The following is a 14,493-nucleotide window of genomic DNA, read 5'->3' as shown; positions in this document are numbered from 1 at the left end:
GGTGGCTGTGCAAGAGAGGAGACGGGGGCCAACATGGGCTCCAGCTCCTCTTCTTATGCACCCAGAACCATTTACCTGGATGTGGATGGGAAGGTGCAAAAGGTGAGTCTTTTGGTCTTTTATTTCATTGCTCATGTCTTTAAATGTATGCTTGATCTAAACATTTTATTAAAGACGTAACGTGTGAAATGGCTAAGACTGACCTAAATGTACCAAGCATAATGAGCATGCAAAATGTTCAAAACATTTTGCCTGCTCATTATGCTTGGTACATCACTGATGTAGACTCTACTTAAATGTTTTTTTTTTCAGTCAAAGATTCTAAAAATGCATTAAAATGAACAGACCTTTTTGAATACATTGTAATTGAAAACATCTTAATTATGTTTCGTTTTGGAGATATATAATAATATGCATGGACTTAAAGCACAATAATAGAAACTCAAATTAATGCCATGTGAGACCAATCTAAACTAGCTCCTTTTTTTGCATTTTCAGGATTTGAATGTAACTTTGATAATTTATTTTTATCACATATAATTATCTGATGAATTTAATAGAAGTATCATTGCTAAAAAGTCACATTTATAGTTCACTTTCTATGCCTTCAGAGTAGCTATTCCCCCTGGATTCATGTACCTCAACTTAGGAGGAGCTAAAATTAGACAAAGATGCAGATCAATCTGCCTCAGAGGCGTGATGATATCTTTATACATTTAAATTTATATCTAAAAATAGATATATAAATGTAGAAGGAACAATAAAATGACTTACTGCAAGGTTTTTCATTAACAATTACAACAGTGCAGCACCTCATTGCTCATGCAGTATTTACAGCCGTGACAGATGGTTTGAGGCTCAGGTTTCATGTCTCTGAGTTCCAAAAGTACCAAGACATACAATAGTGAGACATTTGCTAATCTGGTGATGTAGAGTAGGCCTCCTTCACGAGGAGAGCTGGCAATGACACGTGTTCAAGAGCTTCATGTTTGTCTGCTACACCTGCTTCCCAGAAATTGTAGTTTGTTCTGTGGATCCATGGACTGAGATTTTGAACAGTCATGTGTTGTAGTAAGTCTCGTAAACTGGACTGATTTTAACTTTTTAATGAGACTTTAAACTCAGCTGTCACTTTCTGTCAAATCCTTCCACTACTGCTTCCTCACATGGCTTTATTTGACCATGAAATGATCAACATTTTACTCTTATTTTACCATTTCCATGTGTTGTGGTGTAGGGAAAAACACATTAAATGGAACAACCCTCCTGATGTGTCATATGTCTCATTTATGAAATATTGCAGACGTATGTTGCACAGCTGCGCACGAGTATGCTTTGGAAAATGAAAAATCATAGAAATGTTATTCACAAAACATTTGTTTAGTGGTATTATTTCTCTGTGACTTTAGCCACTGCTAAATGTTTATTTAACAGAAATAGTATATGTCAACCCCCCAAAAAGAACTTGTATCTGACTGAATAAACTGACTGTATTTATATTGCAGGTGTTGTTCAGTCGCCACTGCAGTCCATGTGACATCAGGGAGCTTCTGTGTTCCTCTTCTAAAATTCCCAGGTTTGTTGTGTGGTTTGGCTTTATGTTGACATGACTCTTGATATGAGTTACTGTACCATAAATATAAATAGCATGCAACACAGGGATAATGAATGAGGAGGGTGTCCAGCTGCTGACACAAATTGAACGCTTGCATGCAGTGATCAAAAGGACGCAGCATTAATCGCGCACATCAAAGAAGACAATAATGAATGATGAAAGCAAGATTTCATTGATGCCCTCCCCCAGGCTGATCTGCTTTACAGTTGAAAACAAAATGTATATGCACTATTCTTTTAGCTGTTTTTAGCACAAATCACATTCACTTTGTAAGATGTAGAACAATCAATTGAGCGAAAACGCAAAATGACTAAATCAAATACGTTTTTCATTAAATCTTACTGTGTTGCTTTTAGAGCAACGTGAAACTAATGATGTTTTATGTATGACACTATTAAAGAAAATGTCATTGGTGAATACAAACTTAGATGGACAACAACATATGCTGATCATGTTACACTCTGACTTTATAGAGACATGATAACATGATGTAACATATGTTTTCTTTACCGTGCAATACTTTTTCCTGGCCTATATGTGCAATATTTCAGGTCTTGATTTCACTATTCAAAATGCACCTTAACCTTTTTATATTTTTATATTATTTATATTTCTTATATTTCTTATCTGTTTGCACTGTCTTGCACTGGAGAGGTGATGCTGCTTTTAATCTCACTGTAGCCGTGTATAATGACAATAAAAGTATTCTATTCTATTCTATATTAAATATATAATGAAAAACACCTCAAAACGCAGAGGCAGTGCATGAAAACCTAAGTATGCTCTTACTGCTTCCCGAGGACTTAAAATGGCAAGTAGCAGCCAGGTGCTGCGCGCGACAATTTGATCATCGGAAACTTCACTCCTATAAAAGCCGAGGCTTTGGCAGTTTGTTCGTCTGCATCATTCAGGTGTGTGTTAACACAATGCCAAGGAGGAAACTCAGCAAAAATGATCTCATCACAGAAAGTGCTGCCGGCCATCAGCTTAGGAAGGCTTATAAGGGCTTTTTCAAAATAAATTTGGAGCTTAATGTTTTACAGTGAGAGAGTATTCAAAAGTGGAAAGCAGTCAGTAAATTGTTCCCAAAAGAGACGTCCAGGCAACCTCATTCTAAGGTCAGGTTATGCAACACTCAGAAATATTGATAAATGTTTTCATGGCAGCATGGTGGTTTGATGGTAAGCACTGTTGCTTCACAGCCAAAAGGCTCCTGGTTTGAATCCCAACCTGGGGTTCCCATGTTTTCTCTGGGTGGTCCACTTTTATCCAGTATAAAACATCTGTATTGGCTTATTAATCATTTTAGGGGTGAGGGCGTATGGGTTGTTTATTTATGCCAGTTCTTACTGCCGTTTGCCTGGAGAGAGATCGGGCATAGGTTTCAGTGTCCAGGGGACCTTGAACAGGAAAAAGCCAGTATTTGTAAAAGATTTCATGTATTTATTTTGATATTTATAACGCACCCATTTCTCTCACTTTCCCTAAACCTGACCCTATATATTTATCCTTAACAATGTCAAGCAAAGGACAACATAGCACACACGCACACTCACTAATTCACTCCTAAATATAACATCTTAAATCAGAAAATGTGTCAGTTGACTCACACTTTTGGATTGCTTATTCTGTTAAAGCCTTGTCTCACCTTATATCAGCCTTGCTTCATATAAAGAAAAGAAAATAAGATATGCAACGAAGAAAAATAAATAAAAAAATATCAGAGCTAATGTGCATTTTAGACTCTACAGCAGGGGTATTCAACTAGATTCGGCCGGGGGCCACATCTGCAAAAGGACTGTATGGAGAGGGCCGCACAATTTGAAAATGTGGGGGTTTTCAAAATGTATTTTGCACTCAAAGACGAATACTTATGTAAATATAATACATTTGTATTATACATTTGAATATATCTAGTTTACATATGAATTATGTATTAATTGTCTCCAGATTTAGTAATTGTGAATGTTAAATATAATATTCAGATAAAGAAATATTATTTTGAATGCAAGTTCATTTTGAAACCATGCACTGTGCAAAACTTAATGAAATTGATATTGACCTACTTTTAATAAAACACGCCATAATGACAAAGCACCACTTTCCTCCAAGATTTCCTTATTTGAATATTATATTAAGCATTGAGCACAACCATTTTAGTCCATAGTAGCCAGTTATAAAAATATTATTTAAAAAGAAAATATATATATATATATATTTTTTTTTTTCAACAAACACCCCCTTTTTTGAAATATGACCAGGGGCCACATAAAGCTCCTGGCGGGCCGCATGTGGCCCGCGGGCCGCCAATTGAATATCCCTGCTCTACAGCCTCAACTTGCATAATAAATCATATAGTTCAGCAGACAACAAACAAAACAATAATGGCTTATTGGAAGAACGTGGCAGGACAGCACAGCAAAAAAAATACAATGAAGAGCATCATATTTGGCAGAAACAAAGGGGTGATGAGGTGGGACTGTATTTCAGTCACATAACCGGAGCAGTCAGGCGTGGTTATAACAACTACTCAATAAGTGTAGTAGTTCCTGTGTAACTTTTAATGTAAGGTTGTATTTTTTTATTAAGTTCTGATTTGTGAAGCATTACCATTAAAAGAGGATGCAGCCTACTTTCTGTTATTCAATATCAGACAGCAATTCTATTTAATATAAAACACACATGGCAATAAAAACAAATTCCAACTTTATATTCCCTCCACATATGATTGTCCACTTGAGTGCAGGCACATCCCTGTAAAATGTAAATGTTTAACTCTCCTGTCACTGCAGGAACACGGCCATCATGGTGGTAGATCCAGAAGGTGCCATGGTCTCCATTGATCCTACCATGCCCCTCAACACTCCAAAGTAATATAACCGTTCTAAAATATTGTATTTATACTTGAATGAAATCTCTTTTTGTCATCTTGTCCGAAGCTGAATTATTTTGGACCCTAAGAAAGGCAGCAGCTGTGGCCGCAGTTCTGTCAGTCTCTGGGTGGGGGTGGGGGACTGGTGATGTAGTTACTCTCAATGATAAAGTCACATCTTTATTCCCTTACAGCTCTTTGTATAAAGTTGTCCCCCTGTCTACTGCTCAGCTTGGAGGTAAGCTTGAAGGTTTCTGGAATAATCTTCTTTTACACAACAAAATATGATAGTGGAGCTATTATTCACAGTCAGGGTTTTATTTGTGCCCACAGAGAGAGAGGAAATGTTTCAGAGCGTGTTTTCTCAGGTGGCTGAGCAGTTCACCAGGTAACACCTTCTAATGTTATGACTGAAACCTCCCCTTCCTCACCTTCGCACATTCTACACAAACATCTGACACCAGGGCGTTTGGATGACAGCCCACACCACAACCTATAGAGGCGAGTTCAGGCTGTCACAGATCCCCGTTCTCATAATCTGCCTTTCCCACACAGAGCCTTTCAGATCAATGAGTTGAAAACTGAGGTCACCAGCAGGCTGCTGGTGTTGGAGAAGAGAGTGGAACGTGAGTAGCGCCGTTCATACAGAACAGCTGAAAGGGCCTGGAAGGGGGTGTCTGTTTATCTGTGCTTGTGGTATCGATACAGCAATCTGGAATGAACGCGCTCCTTAACCAGAAATGATTTACTTTGTTTCAGTAGAGGGCCTGAAAGCGGTGGAGATTGAGAAGTGTAAAAATGACCTGAAGAGGCTACGAGATGAGATGGATTCAAGAAGTGCCAGGTGAAACTGAGTGAATCGCAGATCCCCATAAGTTTAACATACCACATCATGGATATATTGTATAGAAATATCATTTTTTTGAATGAATGTCTTTTGAATTCAGGGTAAACTGTCCATGCAAATATAGTTTCTCAGATGATGGGAGGAAGCTCACTCCTAGAAGAGATGTCCCCAGTTATCCGAAGGTACAGCCTCAAATAGACAGCAACTTTTGAAGGCCTAGGTCTCCGGTGACTTTATTTATTCTCCATTTACAGTACACACTGTCTCGGGAGACTATTGAGGCACTGAAGAAGCCAACGTTTGACGTCTGGCACTGGGAGCACAATGAGGTTTGTTTAATCTCCATCGGCCAGTTCCATTCTGTGTCCTCCAAAAGACGTCCTGATGTCATGTTTGTCTCTCTTTCACCGTGGCTGCAGATGCTGAGCTGTATGGAGTACATGTACCATGACTTGGGCCTGGTCAAGGAATTCAACATGAACCCCATCACACTCAAACGCTGGCTGGTATAGCAATTAACTACTGTTCAATGGAGCACCTGCTGAGTACTAACAGTCCAGCTTTTAATTAAAAAAGCAGCACAATGTTTAGAGAGTTTTTACACGGATCAAGAGTAGTTTTGAAAAGCTTTGACTGATTTTGCATTCTTGAGTCACTTAATGAATAATTCTCCCTCTTCCAGCTGGCAATACAGGAGAACTACCGTAACAACCCTTTCCACAACTTTCGTCACTGCTTCTGTGTTAGTCAAATGATGTATGGCATGATTCACCTCTGCAACCTTAAGGTATCGTGCATATTTTTGTGTAAGTGCATGTGCTCAACTTCATCATTCAACTAAATCATTAGACTTCATTCACCTCAGTGACTTGTGGCTCTCGTTTAAATGCAAATTGGTCTCTTAATGAATTACGCACATGTGGTAAATTAGCATTTTCCTTTCTTCTGCACTCTTGTCCAGGGGAACCTGACTCTCACAGACATAGGAATTTTAATGACAGCTGCAGTGTGTCATGACCTGGACCACCCCGGCTACAACAACGCGTAAGATTCGCTATTCTGCCTGTAGTGGCGTTGACAGATACAGCACTGCAGATGCCCACTGATCCCCACCATGTTTTGACATCCTCAGCACAACACTGTAGTTGATGAACTGTGAAACTAGTTCAGGTTGGAGAGAGTTCAGGTATGAAAACATGCTGATTGAGATAATCCCGTTGTTTTGAGTAGGGGTTTTAGGCAGGTGAGAACCTTCCTTATCAGAGAAGCTTCATGGGAATTCATCATCATCCTTCTGCAATTCATTCAGCAATGTCATCCGTCTATCAGGTACCAAATCAATGCTCGCACGGAGCTGGCAGTCCGCTACAACGACATCTCGCCTCTGGAGAACCATCACTGCGCTGTAGCGTTCCAGATCCTTTCTCTTCCTGAGTGCAACATCTTTGCAAATGTGGATCCTGAAGCATTCAAAGAGATGCGACAGGTGAGATACGCTTGAAAAAAGATAGTAGTGACAAACATGCAGAGTTTAATTTCTAGCTTTTGCAAACTTTTGTACAATTCTAAAAATCTATTTGAAGAATGAAGGGGAATTAAAAAGCAACTTATTCATATTCATTATTTCTTTTTTTTTTGCCTGCGGAAGGAAAATTTTAAACAAACAAAAATCTCAAACTGCCAGATTTTAAAGCAGCAGGTGGCACAAGTGCAGACGTGACTAAAGTACGGTTTAATAAAGAAAACACACAGAGACACAGGTAAGGTGGTGTAGGCTGAAACTCACAAGTAATGTGGACCAAACAATACTACAGGATGAGCCAGGTCTGTGCAGGGTATTAGTAGGTAGGATAACATGTGAAACGGACGAGGGTGATGGTGAGGGCACAGGTACGGTCCATGATGAGGAGAACTGAGGAATGCTGGGAGTTGTAGTGTCAGGACTGTTGATCGGAAGGCTGGCGATGCTGACTGTGGTAAAAATGGAGGAGCGGGCATGACACAAACAAAAAATGATCAGTTATCAGTGGATTAAGATTTATCAGGATAATTATCACACACATTTGGTAAAAATGTTACACATCAGTCATCTACCTCTAGGGACAGGTGTGGTCAGCAAGGCTTTGGTGAATGTTTCATTAGGGCTGTGTCAGAACAAGTTGCCACATCACCCTTGCTGGTTTGTTTCAAACCAAAAAGTAAGGATAGTTGTAGTTCCTCGAAAGACCAATGGGGGCTGGCTCCAAATGTCCTTAAAATTTAATTCAAATGTACAACTTTGTAGTAGAAATAGATATATTTACAGCATCATATGTTAACAGAAGTTAAGCCTATAACTAATAGGAGTGACTGAACTAAGGTGAGTGCGTTTCACCTGGCTTTCTTGGCCTGGTCATCACATCTATTTGCAACATGGCACTACTCAGTGGGAAAAAAAAAGGTCAACAGTCGAGAGGCAGCCTACCTGAACATCAGAGGACTGAAAACTATTAGATTTACAATCCGTTTTCTCTAACGTACATTGTTTTAAATATATAGAAATTTCATGCTCAATGGGTGGAAATTTTAAAAGGTTGAAAAATAATCTCTTGCACTGTGTTTTGACTGTTTTCTTGCTTTAGACAAAAATTAGCAAAATTATACATACAAAAAATGTCTATGTATTCCTTTTAACTCCTCTTTGGATATAATATTCACATTTCCTCTACAGATATTTAGCTAATTATATCTTACTGAAGTTGAAACTCTTTGACTTGTCATGGAAAATGTGGATGCTGATTGTATGACTTCTACACCAAGCGCTAGATATACTTTAACCTTTCTCTTATGTTTACAGGCAATCATCACCCTTATTCTGGCTACTGATATGGCCAAACATGGAGACATACTAGAGTCCTTCAAGCATAAAGTGGACCACTTTGACTTTGCCAATAACGAGCATGTGTCATGTGTATGTACACATTTTCCTTGGAAAATCCCTCTCGTGCTGTGCATAACATATTTGACCCAAGACAATCAGGCTTTTATTATTTGAGTCTGCTCTAATCAGCAGAAGCCAGATGGATTGTATTAATTTAATTGGAAAAAAATGAACAGAGAAGTACAGAAGATTCTGAGAGGCGGACCCTTGCGTTCAGTGTAACAATGAAAGGTCTTGTTCTTCATTACCAAACAGTGTCCATATTGGATATATATTTTGTGCATGTTTCTGTCTCTGTTTTCAGCTGAAGATGGTTTTAATCAAGTGCTGTGATATTTCCAACGAGGTGAGGCCAGCTGAGGTCGCTGAGCCGTGGGTGGACTGTTTACTTGAAGAGTACTTCATGCAGGTGACTCCAAGCAATGAACTGCCTTTGACCAGAATGATGTAAACCTTTTTTCTTTTTCCTTTTTTAAGATGAGATTGAATGACAATATTTTCATCTCTTTGGTCTTAAGAGTGATAGAGAGAAGTCTGAGGGCCTCCCGGTGGCTCCTTTCATGGACAGAGATAAAGTCACCAAACCCACAGCACAGATCGGATTCATCAAGTTTGTGCTCATCCCAATGTTTGAGACGGTGATGCGGGTAGGACTATGTCTTTAGAGATGTCTGTCACGATAAAAGAAAACTATTTTATTAACATCTATTGTTTAAAATGTGTCTTCATTTCAAAAAGCTTTTCCCTCAGATAGAAGAGATCATGGTTCAACCTTTAAGAGACTCTCGAGATCATTATGAGGAGCTCAAGCAGATTGATGATGCCCTATCAGAGGTAAAATCTATCTAGCTATTTATCTAGCTATGTATCTAGCTACTGTATCTAGCTATCTTAATAGTACATGCATGTTTTCTCACCTCCCTACATTTAGCACCCAATTTTTGTAGCTCTTGCATGTTTCTACTATAAGAATTATGAGAATTCACCCATAATTTTTATCATTGCTATCAATTAAGAATGAAGCCTTATTATATCATATCATATAACACAGGATTGACTAATTTCTCTCTGTGACAAGCAAATCAAAATCAGTCGTTTTTTATTATTTTAATTTAATAGAGTGAAATCCCAAGCCACTTTCATAGTGATTATAGTAAAAAGATGCAGTAGAGAACTCTTCTTTATTCCACCTTATTCCACACTCCGGCAGGGCATTCACAGTCATCCCCCCAAGGAAGAATATTGCCTCTCAAGTGTCTGGTTTCATAAAGCATGATGGTGCTCCACACCCTGAGGATGGTCCCTTTTGTTGTGTTCACAGTCCACAGTCAGCAACAGGTCCCCGGTGTCCCCAGCTGTTGACATTGACATTCAGTTCAGTTATCTTATCTGGTTGTTTGAGTGGGACACACACAGCGGTGCCAGTCACTGCCAGTATTTGCAGTGTTTCTGCTATACGGGAGGAAGCTTCAGCAGATGATGGCTCCTCCAGGAGGCTCAGCAGGGCAGCAGGGTTGGCTTAGCGGCTGTTGCCCCTAATCAAGTGACAAAGTTTGTAATTCAGCCAGTTCAACTGGCCTCTGCCTCTCTGACCGCTGCGGTCACAAACCTGGAGATATTGTATTTTCTAGCTACATCTTATCATCATAGTGATGCTCTATACATTGTTTGGGCTAGGCCAGGGGTTGGCAACCCGCGGCTCTAGAGCCGCATGCGGCTCTTTAGCGCCGCCCTAGTGGCTCCTGGAGCTTTTTCAAAAATGTTTGACCTTTTTTTCCTTTTTTTCTTTTTCTTTTTTCCTTTTTTTCTTCTTTTTTCTTTTTTTCTTCTTTTTTCCTTTTTTTCTCTTCTTTTTTTTCTTTTTCCTTTCCTTTTTAATCTCAATATTTCGATTTTTTTCTCAAAACTTTGACTTTTTTCTTGAAATTTTGACTTTTTTCTCGATATTTTGACATTTCAAATTTTTTCTCGACATTTCGACTTTTTTCTCAACATTTTGACTTTTTTCTCAACTTTTCGACTTTTGTCTCAAAATTGTACTTCAACATTAAATCTTGACATTTCGACTTTTTTCTCGAAATTTCGACTTTTTTCTCAACATTTCGACTTTTTTCTTGACATTTCGACTTTTTTCTCGAAGTGCATAATGTAAAAAAAAAAAATCTTCCACCCAGTTCTAACTAATATATAGATACATGCAGCATGTGTTGCCTTCATTCTAAGGCTTATACAAGACTTTTCATTTTTTGCGGCTCCAGACATATTTGTTTTTTGCATTTTTGGTCCAATATGGCTCTTTCAACATTTTGGGTTGCCGACCCCTGGGCTAGGCCATCCAGACAACTGTTCGTGTATCATCCTGTTACACCTTTTCAGAACTAAATTGTTACGCCCGCCTAATGGCTGAACAGAAGAAGAACAGCATTATGTCTAGATATATTTCCCACAGCACAGTGACTTGACATAAAGGCGTACAGATGTTGAACGAGGTGGTTCTGTGACAGAGCTGTGGAGAAGTTACTTCTCCATGCCAACAGAGCAATAAGGGTTTTTACTAAATCTCTGCCAGAAAGAACATAGGCTTTTTACCTAAAATAACAAATGTTTGGTTTACATCTTTGTGTGGAACATCTAGGGATGTATATTGGCAAAAATGAAATGTGACATACCTAACTATTTTAAGGATGATTGTGTTTTGGTTACAAAAACCCTTTTGCAGTGGGGTAAACAGGCACAGATGAAGTAAATTAGAAAGTAGCTTGTTGTTCACAGTGTACATATTATCAGGCTCATACCTAGAGGAGGAGGACTTGGTATTCAGTGAAGACTGCTACTTTGCAAACAGTCGAGTCTATCATGCATTTTAAGACGTTCATAAAATGTTACTAACCTTCACAAGGCTTTTTATGACACTCATAACTACATAATCATTGCATTTATATAAACAGCCACAACATATGATACTCAAGAACCACTTCCTAACATAAAGGTGTCTTTTGTTCAATGTGGCACAGAAGAAAAAAACTGAAAATATGTCATTAGGCGGGATGAAGAAGTAAACTCTGCAGTGAGTGAGTGCAGTTTTATCTGTGTAAGTAAAAGCAACTGACTGGCTGGTTGTGCTCTCGTGCTTAGTGTGAGTGTCATGAGTGCTCCGTGTCTCCGCCAGTCTCTAGGCTCTCCACAGCAACTCTGCTCTGCACTGTCTAGAAAAACAGAGCTTTAGCAGCACTTTCATCACTTTGGATTCCCCCTTTAACTTCAAAGGACATTTCACACAAAGAAAAAAGGGAAAAAACTAGTAAAGCATAGTTTAAAAAAAGGAAAAGAAAGGAAAACATGATCAGTTGGACAGACAAAGAAAAACCTCTAAAGCAAAACATCACAAACAATTATTAAAATGTACGTCTCCAACCGTTTAACCAAACACAACTCTTGTGATGCTAATAACTTTGTTTGTTTTGGCATCCTAGTTTATGTGACACTATGGAAAAATATATTTCAATTTTCACATTGGTGAACACAAACTGATGAAACTGCTGCTCATTAGTTTACATTTTACAAGCTACATTTTCTGTTAATGAGCTGAAACTTCAACCTCTTTTGCTTTATTTCACTTACTCCACAGAATTGAACAAATTTGCCACCAGATTCTAAGTAAGTTCTGTATTTTCACAGTGAGAAGTCAGTCCTCACTCATCCAGTAGTTTCCGTTTAATTTTCAGTGTTGGATGGTAGGATGGAGTTTTCACTGAATGCTTGTATAAACTTAGCTTTAACTTTTGTCCTTAAAGGGGTACTCTTTTGAAATGGGGTTGTGTGCATTATTAAAGATGGTCTTGCCGGTATAAGACAGGGCTAACAGACATTTGCCAGATTGGTGAGAAGATATGAACTTAATTTAGTGAAAGCTAAATAACACAATGTGTGTACCTGGTCAACCATGAAAGGGTGCCAGCCTGTTGTGAAAGCGCCACATAATAAAAGACTAAAACATACAAAGGAACTATTGTCCTACTGTTCAGTAAAAGCTGCATTCAAGATAACAAAATCCAAAAACATAGTGACTTCAATTTAGCAACCGCTGCAGCTCAATAAAAAACAAACAATTCTCCAAAGTGGCCGATGCTGCATCTGTAAATGATACTACGAGGTACTGTAATACTGCATTTTCATATAAAAAACGTATAACAAAATGTATAACAAGAACCTGCTTTGGCAGTATAGAAAACAATAAAGCAGATGATATATACTTCATTTTGTACAACATTAATAGTATAACAACAGTTAGTTACACTACGAGCAACTAGGAAAGGTCTATTACAACATGTTACTGTCCAACACTGCATGCAGCCCAAACTGTTGCAAAACTAAAAAAAAGGAATCAACAAAGTAGAAAACTGTGGTGCAAAAAATAAATAAATAATAAAATTAAACTAATAATGCATCCACTCTAACTGCTTTAAAATCAATAGTGCTTGAGTTGTTTTAGATGGAGATAATTCCCTCTTCTCGCTGTTAGCCTCAGAGTTGCTCCCTGCTTCTCCAAACTGAGAAATCTGTTGCTGCTGTCTACTGCATGTACGACTCTATCGACCCATAAATACTTCACATCACCCCACTTCAAAAAAACCCAACTATCCCTTTAAGACACAGCTGTTTCTCTCTGCTTAATTTCAGCTTCTGTTTCATTGCAGGGGTCTTCTTTCATGACAAAATTTAGGAGACTCGAAAAAACGTGACTGAGGCCCCAGAGAAGACGTCCCGCGCTGCATTCTGGGGACAGCTGGAGCAGGAGGGCAAGATAAAAAAGAGAGTGCTCAAATATGCTGAACTAAAATTAGGAATGATGGCGGCAGACCTTGAACTTTGACTTAAACCATTGCACCGGATGTTACAAGAAAGGACCTGCAGGTCTCCGTGTTTATATGGTGTTTATGTTGAGCTCTCTGTACATTTTTTTTTTCATAGCGCAAATATGTGAAGAATCAATTTTTTTTCCTAAAAAGAAATTGTAACTATACAATGACTGCTGAGAGGGGATAACATACCAAAGGAAACTCACCACCACAAATGTATCATATGAGAATAAAATAATTTTTTCCCCCAGTTTCTCTTGTAAAGAAAATAAACTTTTACTTCACTTTTGTAATAAAGTTTTCACTGATGTGCACATAGCATTGTTTTCCAAAGAATAATGCAGCTTCACACGTTAACTTTTTGGTTCACTTTCCATTTGCAATTTTCAAATGAAATTAGTGCATGCAGAATAAGAAAGTGTATTGTTCAAGGTGTGTCAGAAAAGACTTGTGAAAGAGCCTGAAACTAATGAAAGAAACATGTTTTTTTCTGTTGACCGGTAACACCCTCTGAGTCATAATGAATAAGGGGGTAGGCAACACACATTTCAAAGTGAAAAAGGGGATGCCATAGTTCCAAGGTGAGTCCAACAAATACTGGAAACAAAAGGAATAAAGTGAGTTTTACGCAATGATCAACAGAGTGAGTCAAGTTCCCCGAATTCTGACTTATTTCTGTCGTTTTTGAATATATGTTAAGGCGGTGTCATACAGTCCGGTGCAGACGTCCTTGTAATTCTCATCTCATCCCTTTGATTGATTGATATTTCATAGCCATATTTTACACTGAAAGCTAAAATACAGTCAACATGTTGTGTTGAAATACCACAAGTCATAAAGATGAGTACCACCCAAAGGTGCCACTTATCTAAACTCTCTACACGCCTCTCTCCCCTTTAAAACGCTTCCTTTTGAGACAAATCAGATGGTGGTAGATTTCCTCTAGCTGCAGTTTTTTTTTTTTTTTTATGAGAGGTTTTTTTTTTCCGACTTTAAAAAAAAAACATGTTTAAATTACTCCATTATTAGCTCACCTGCAGGTCTCATCTGCCTCTAGATGAACACCTCGTGCTTGGTGCTAATAAAAATCACATGACCGTTAGAGTGTAGAGTAACAAGCGATAAGCATCAACGATACCATTATTTGTACTGTATAATTTTCCTTTAGTTTGGCCGTGCATTTTAAAATCACAAAGGATAATTTTTTTTTGCTTCCCTTGCACTTTTTTATTGTGAAGTTTAACTTGATGAATTTTACTTGTTAGTGGTTCTTTCAGAATGATCCAATATTGTGTCTGTATTTCTCTGTAGCCGTACGATGCTGACAATTGGGGGTTAGGGTTGTGGCAAACCACCAGTAACTGGGATAAAAGAAAGTGG

The 14,493-nt window shown here is 38.3% G+C and overlaps 1 protein-coding gene across 1 annotated transcript; it reads left to right on the top strand.

Moving 5' to 3' along the window:
- Positions 1-33: 33 nt before the first annotated feature.
- On the top strand, positions 34-13,224 carry pde9ac (phosphodiesterase 9ac). Its single transcript, XM_061719344.1, has 18 exons — positions 34-102; positions 1,506-1,576; positions 4,408-4,485; positions 4,682-4,725; positions 4,821-4,875; positions 5,043-5,113; positions 5,247-5,331; positions 5,435-5,516; positions 5,589-5,663; positions 5,754-5,840; positions 6,017-6,121; positions 6,296-6,378; positions 6,664-6,820; positions 8,171-8,284; positions 8,559-8,663; positions 8,773-8,901; positions 8,993-9,088; positions 12,952-13,224. Exons 1-18 carry the CDS (start codon positions 34-36, stop codon positions 12,994-12,996), a joined length of 1,551 nt encoding a protein of 516 aa, XP_061575328.1. The 3' UTR covers positions 12,997-13,224.
- Positions 13,225-14,493: the final 1,269 nt, after the last annotated feature.

This window comes from Cololabis saira, chromosome 4, assembly GCF_033807715.1.
Source record: "Cololabis saira isolate AMF1-May2022 chromosome 4, fColSai1.1, whole genome shotgun sequence".
NCBI classification, from domain to species: domain Eukaryota; kingdom Metazoa; phylum Chordata; class Actinopteri; order Beloniformes; family Belonidae; genus Cololabis; species Cololabis saira.
Note: the sequence above shows the minus strand (reverse complement) of the source record. Positions and strands in the feature narration are given on the sequence as shown.

Bases quoted from the DNA above. Each gene is read 5' to 3' on its own strand.
- pde9ac (XM_061719344.1), top strand. From the start codon at position 34: ATGGGCTCCAGCTCCTCTTCTTATGCACCCAGAACCATTTACCTGGAT. The intron at 1,577-4,407 runs GTTTGTTGTGTG...CTGTCACTGCAG, and splicing joins TCCTCTTCTAAAATTCCCAG to GAACACGGCCATCATGGTGG. The intron at 5,517-5,588 runs GTACAGCCTCAA...CTCCATTTACAG, and splicing joins ATGTCCCCAGTTATCCGAAG to TACACACTGTCTCGGGAGAC.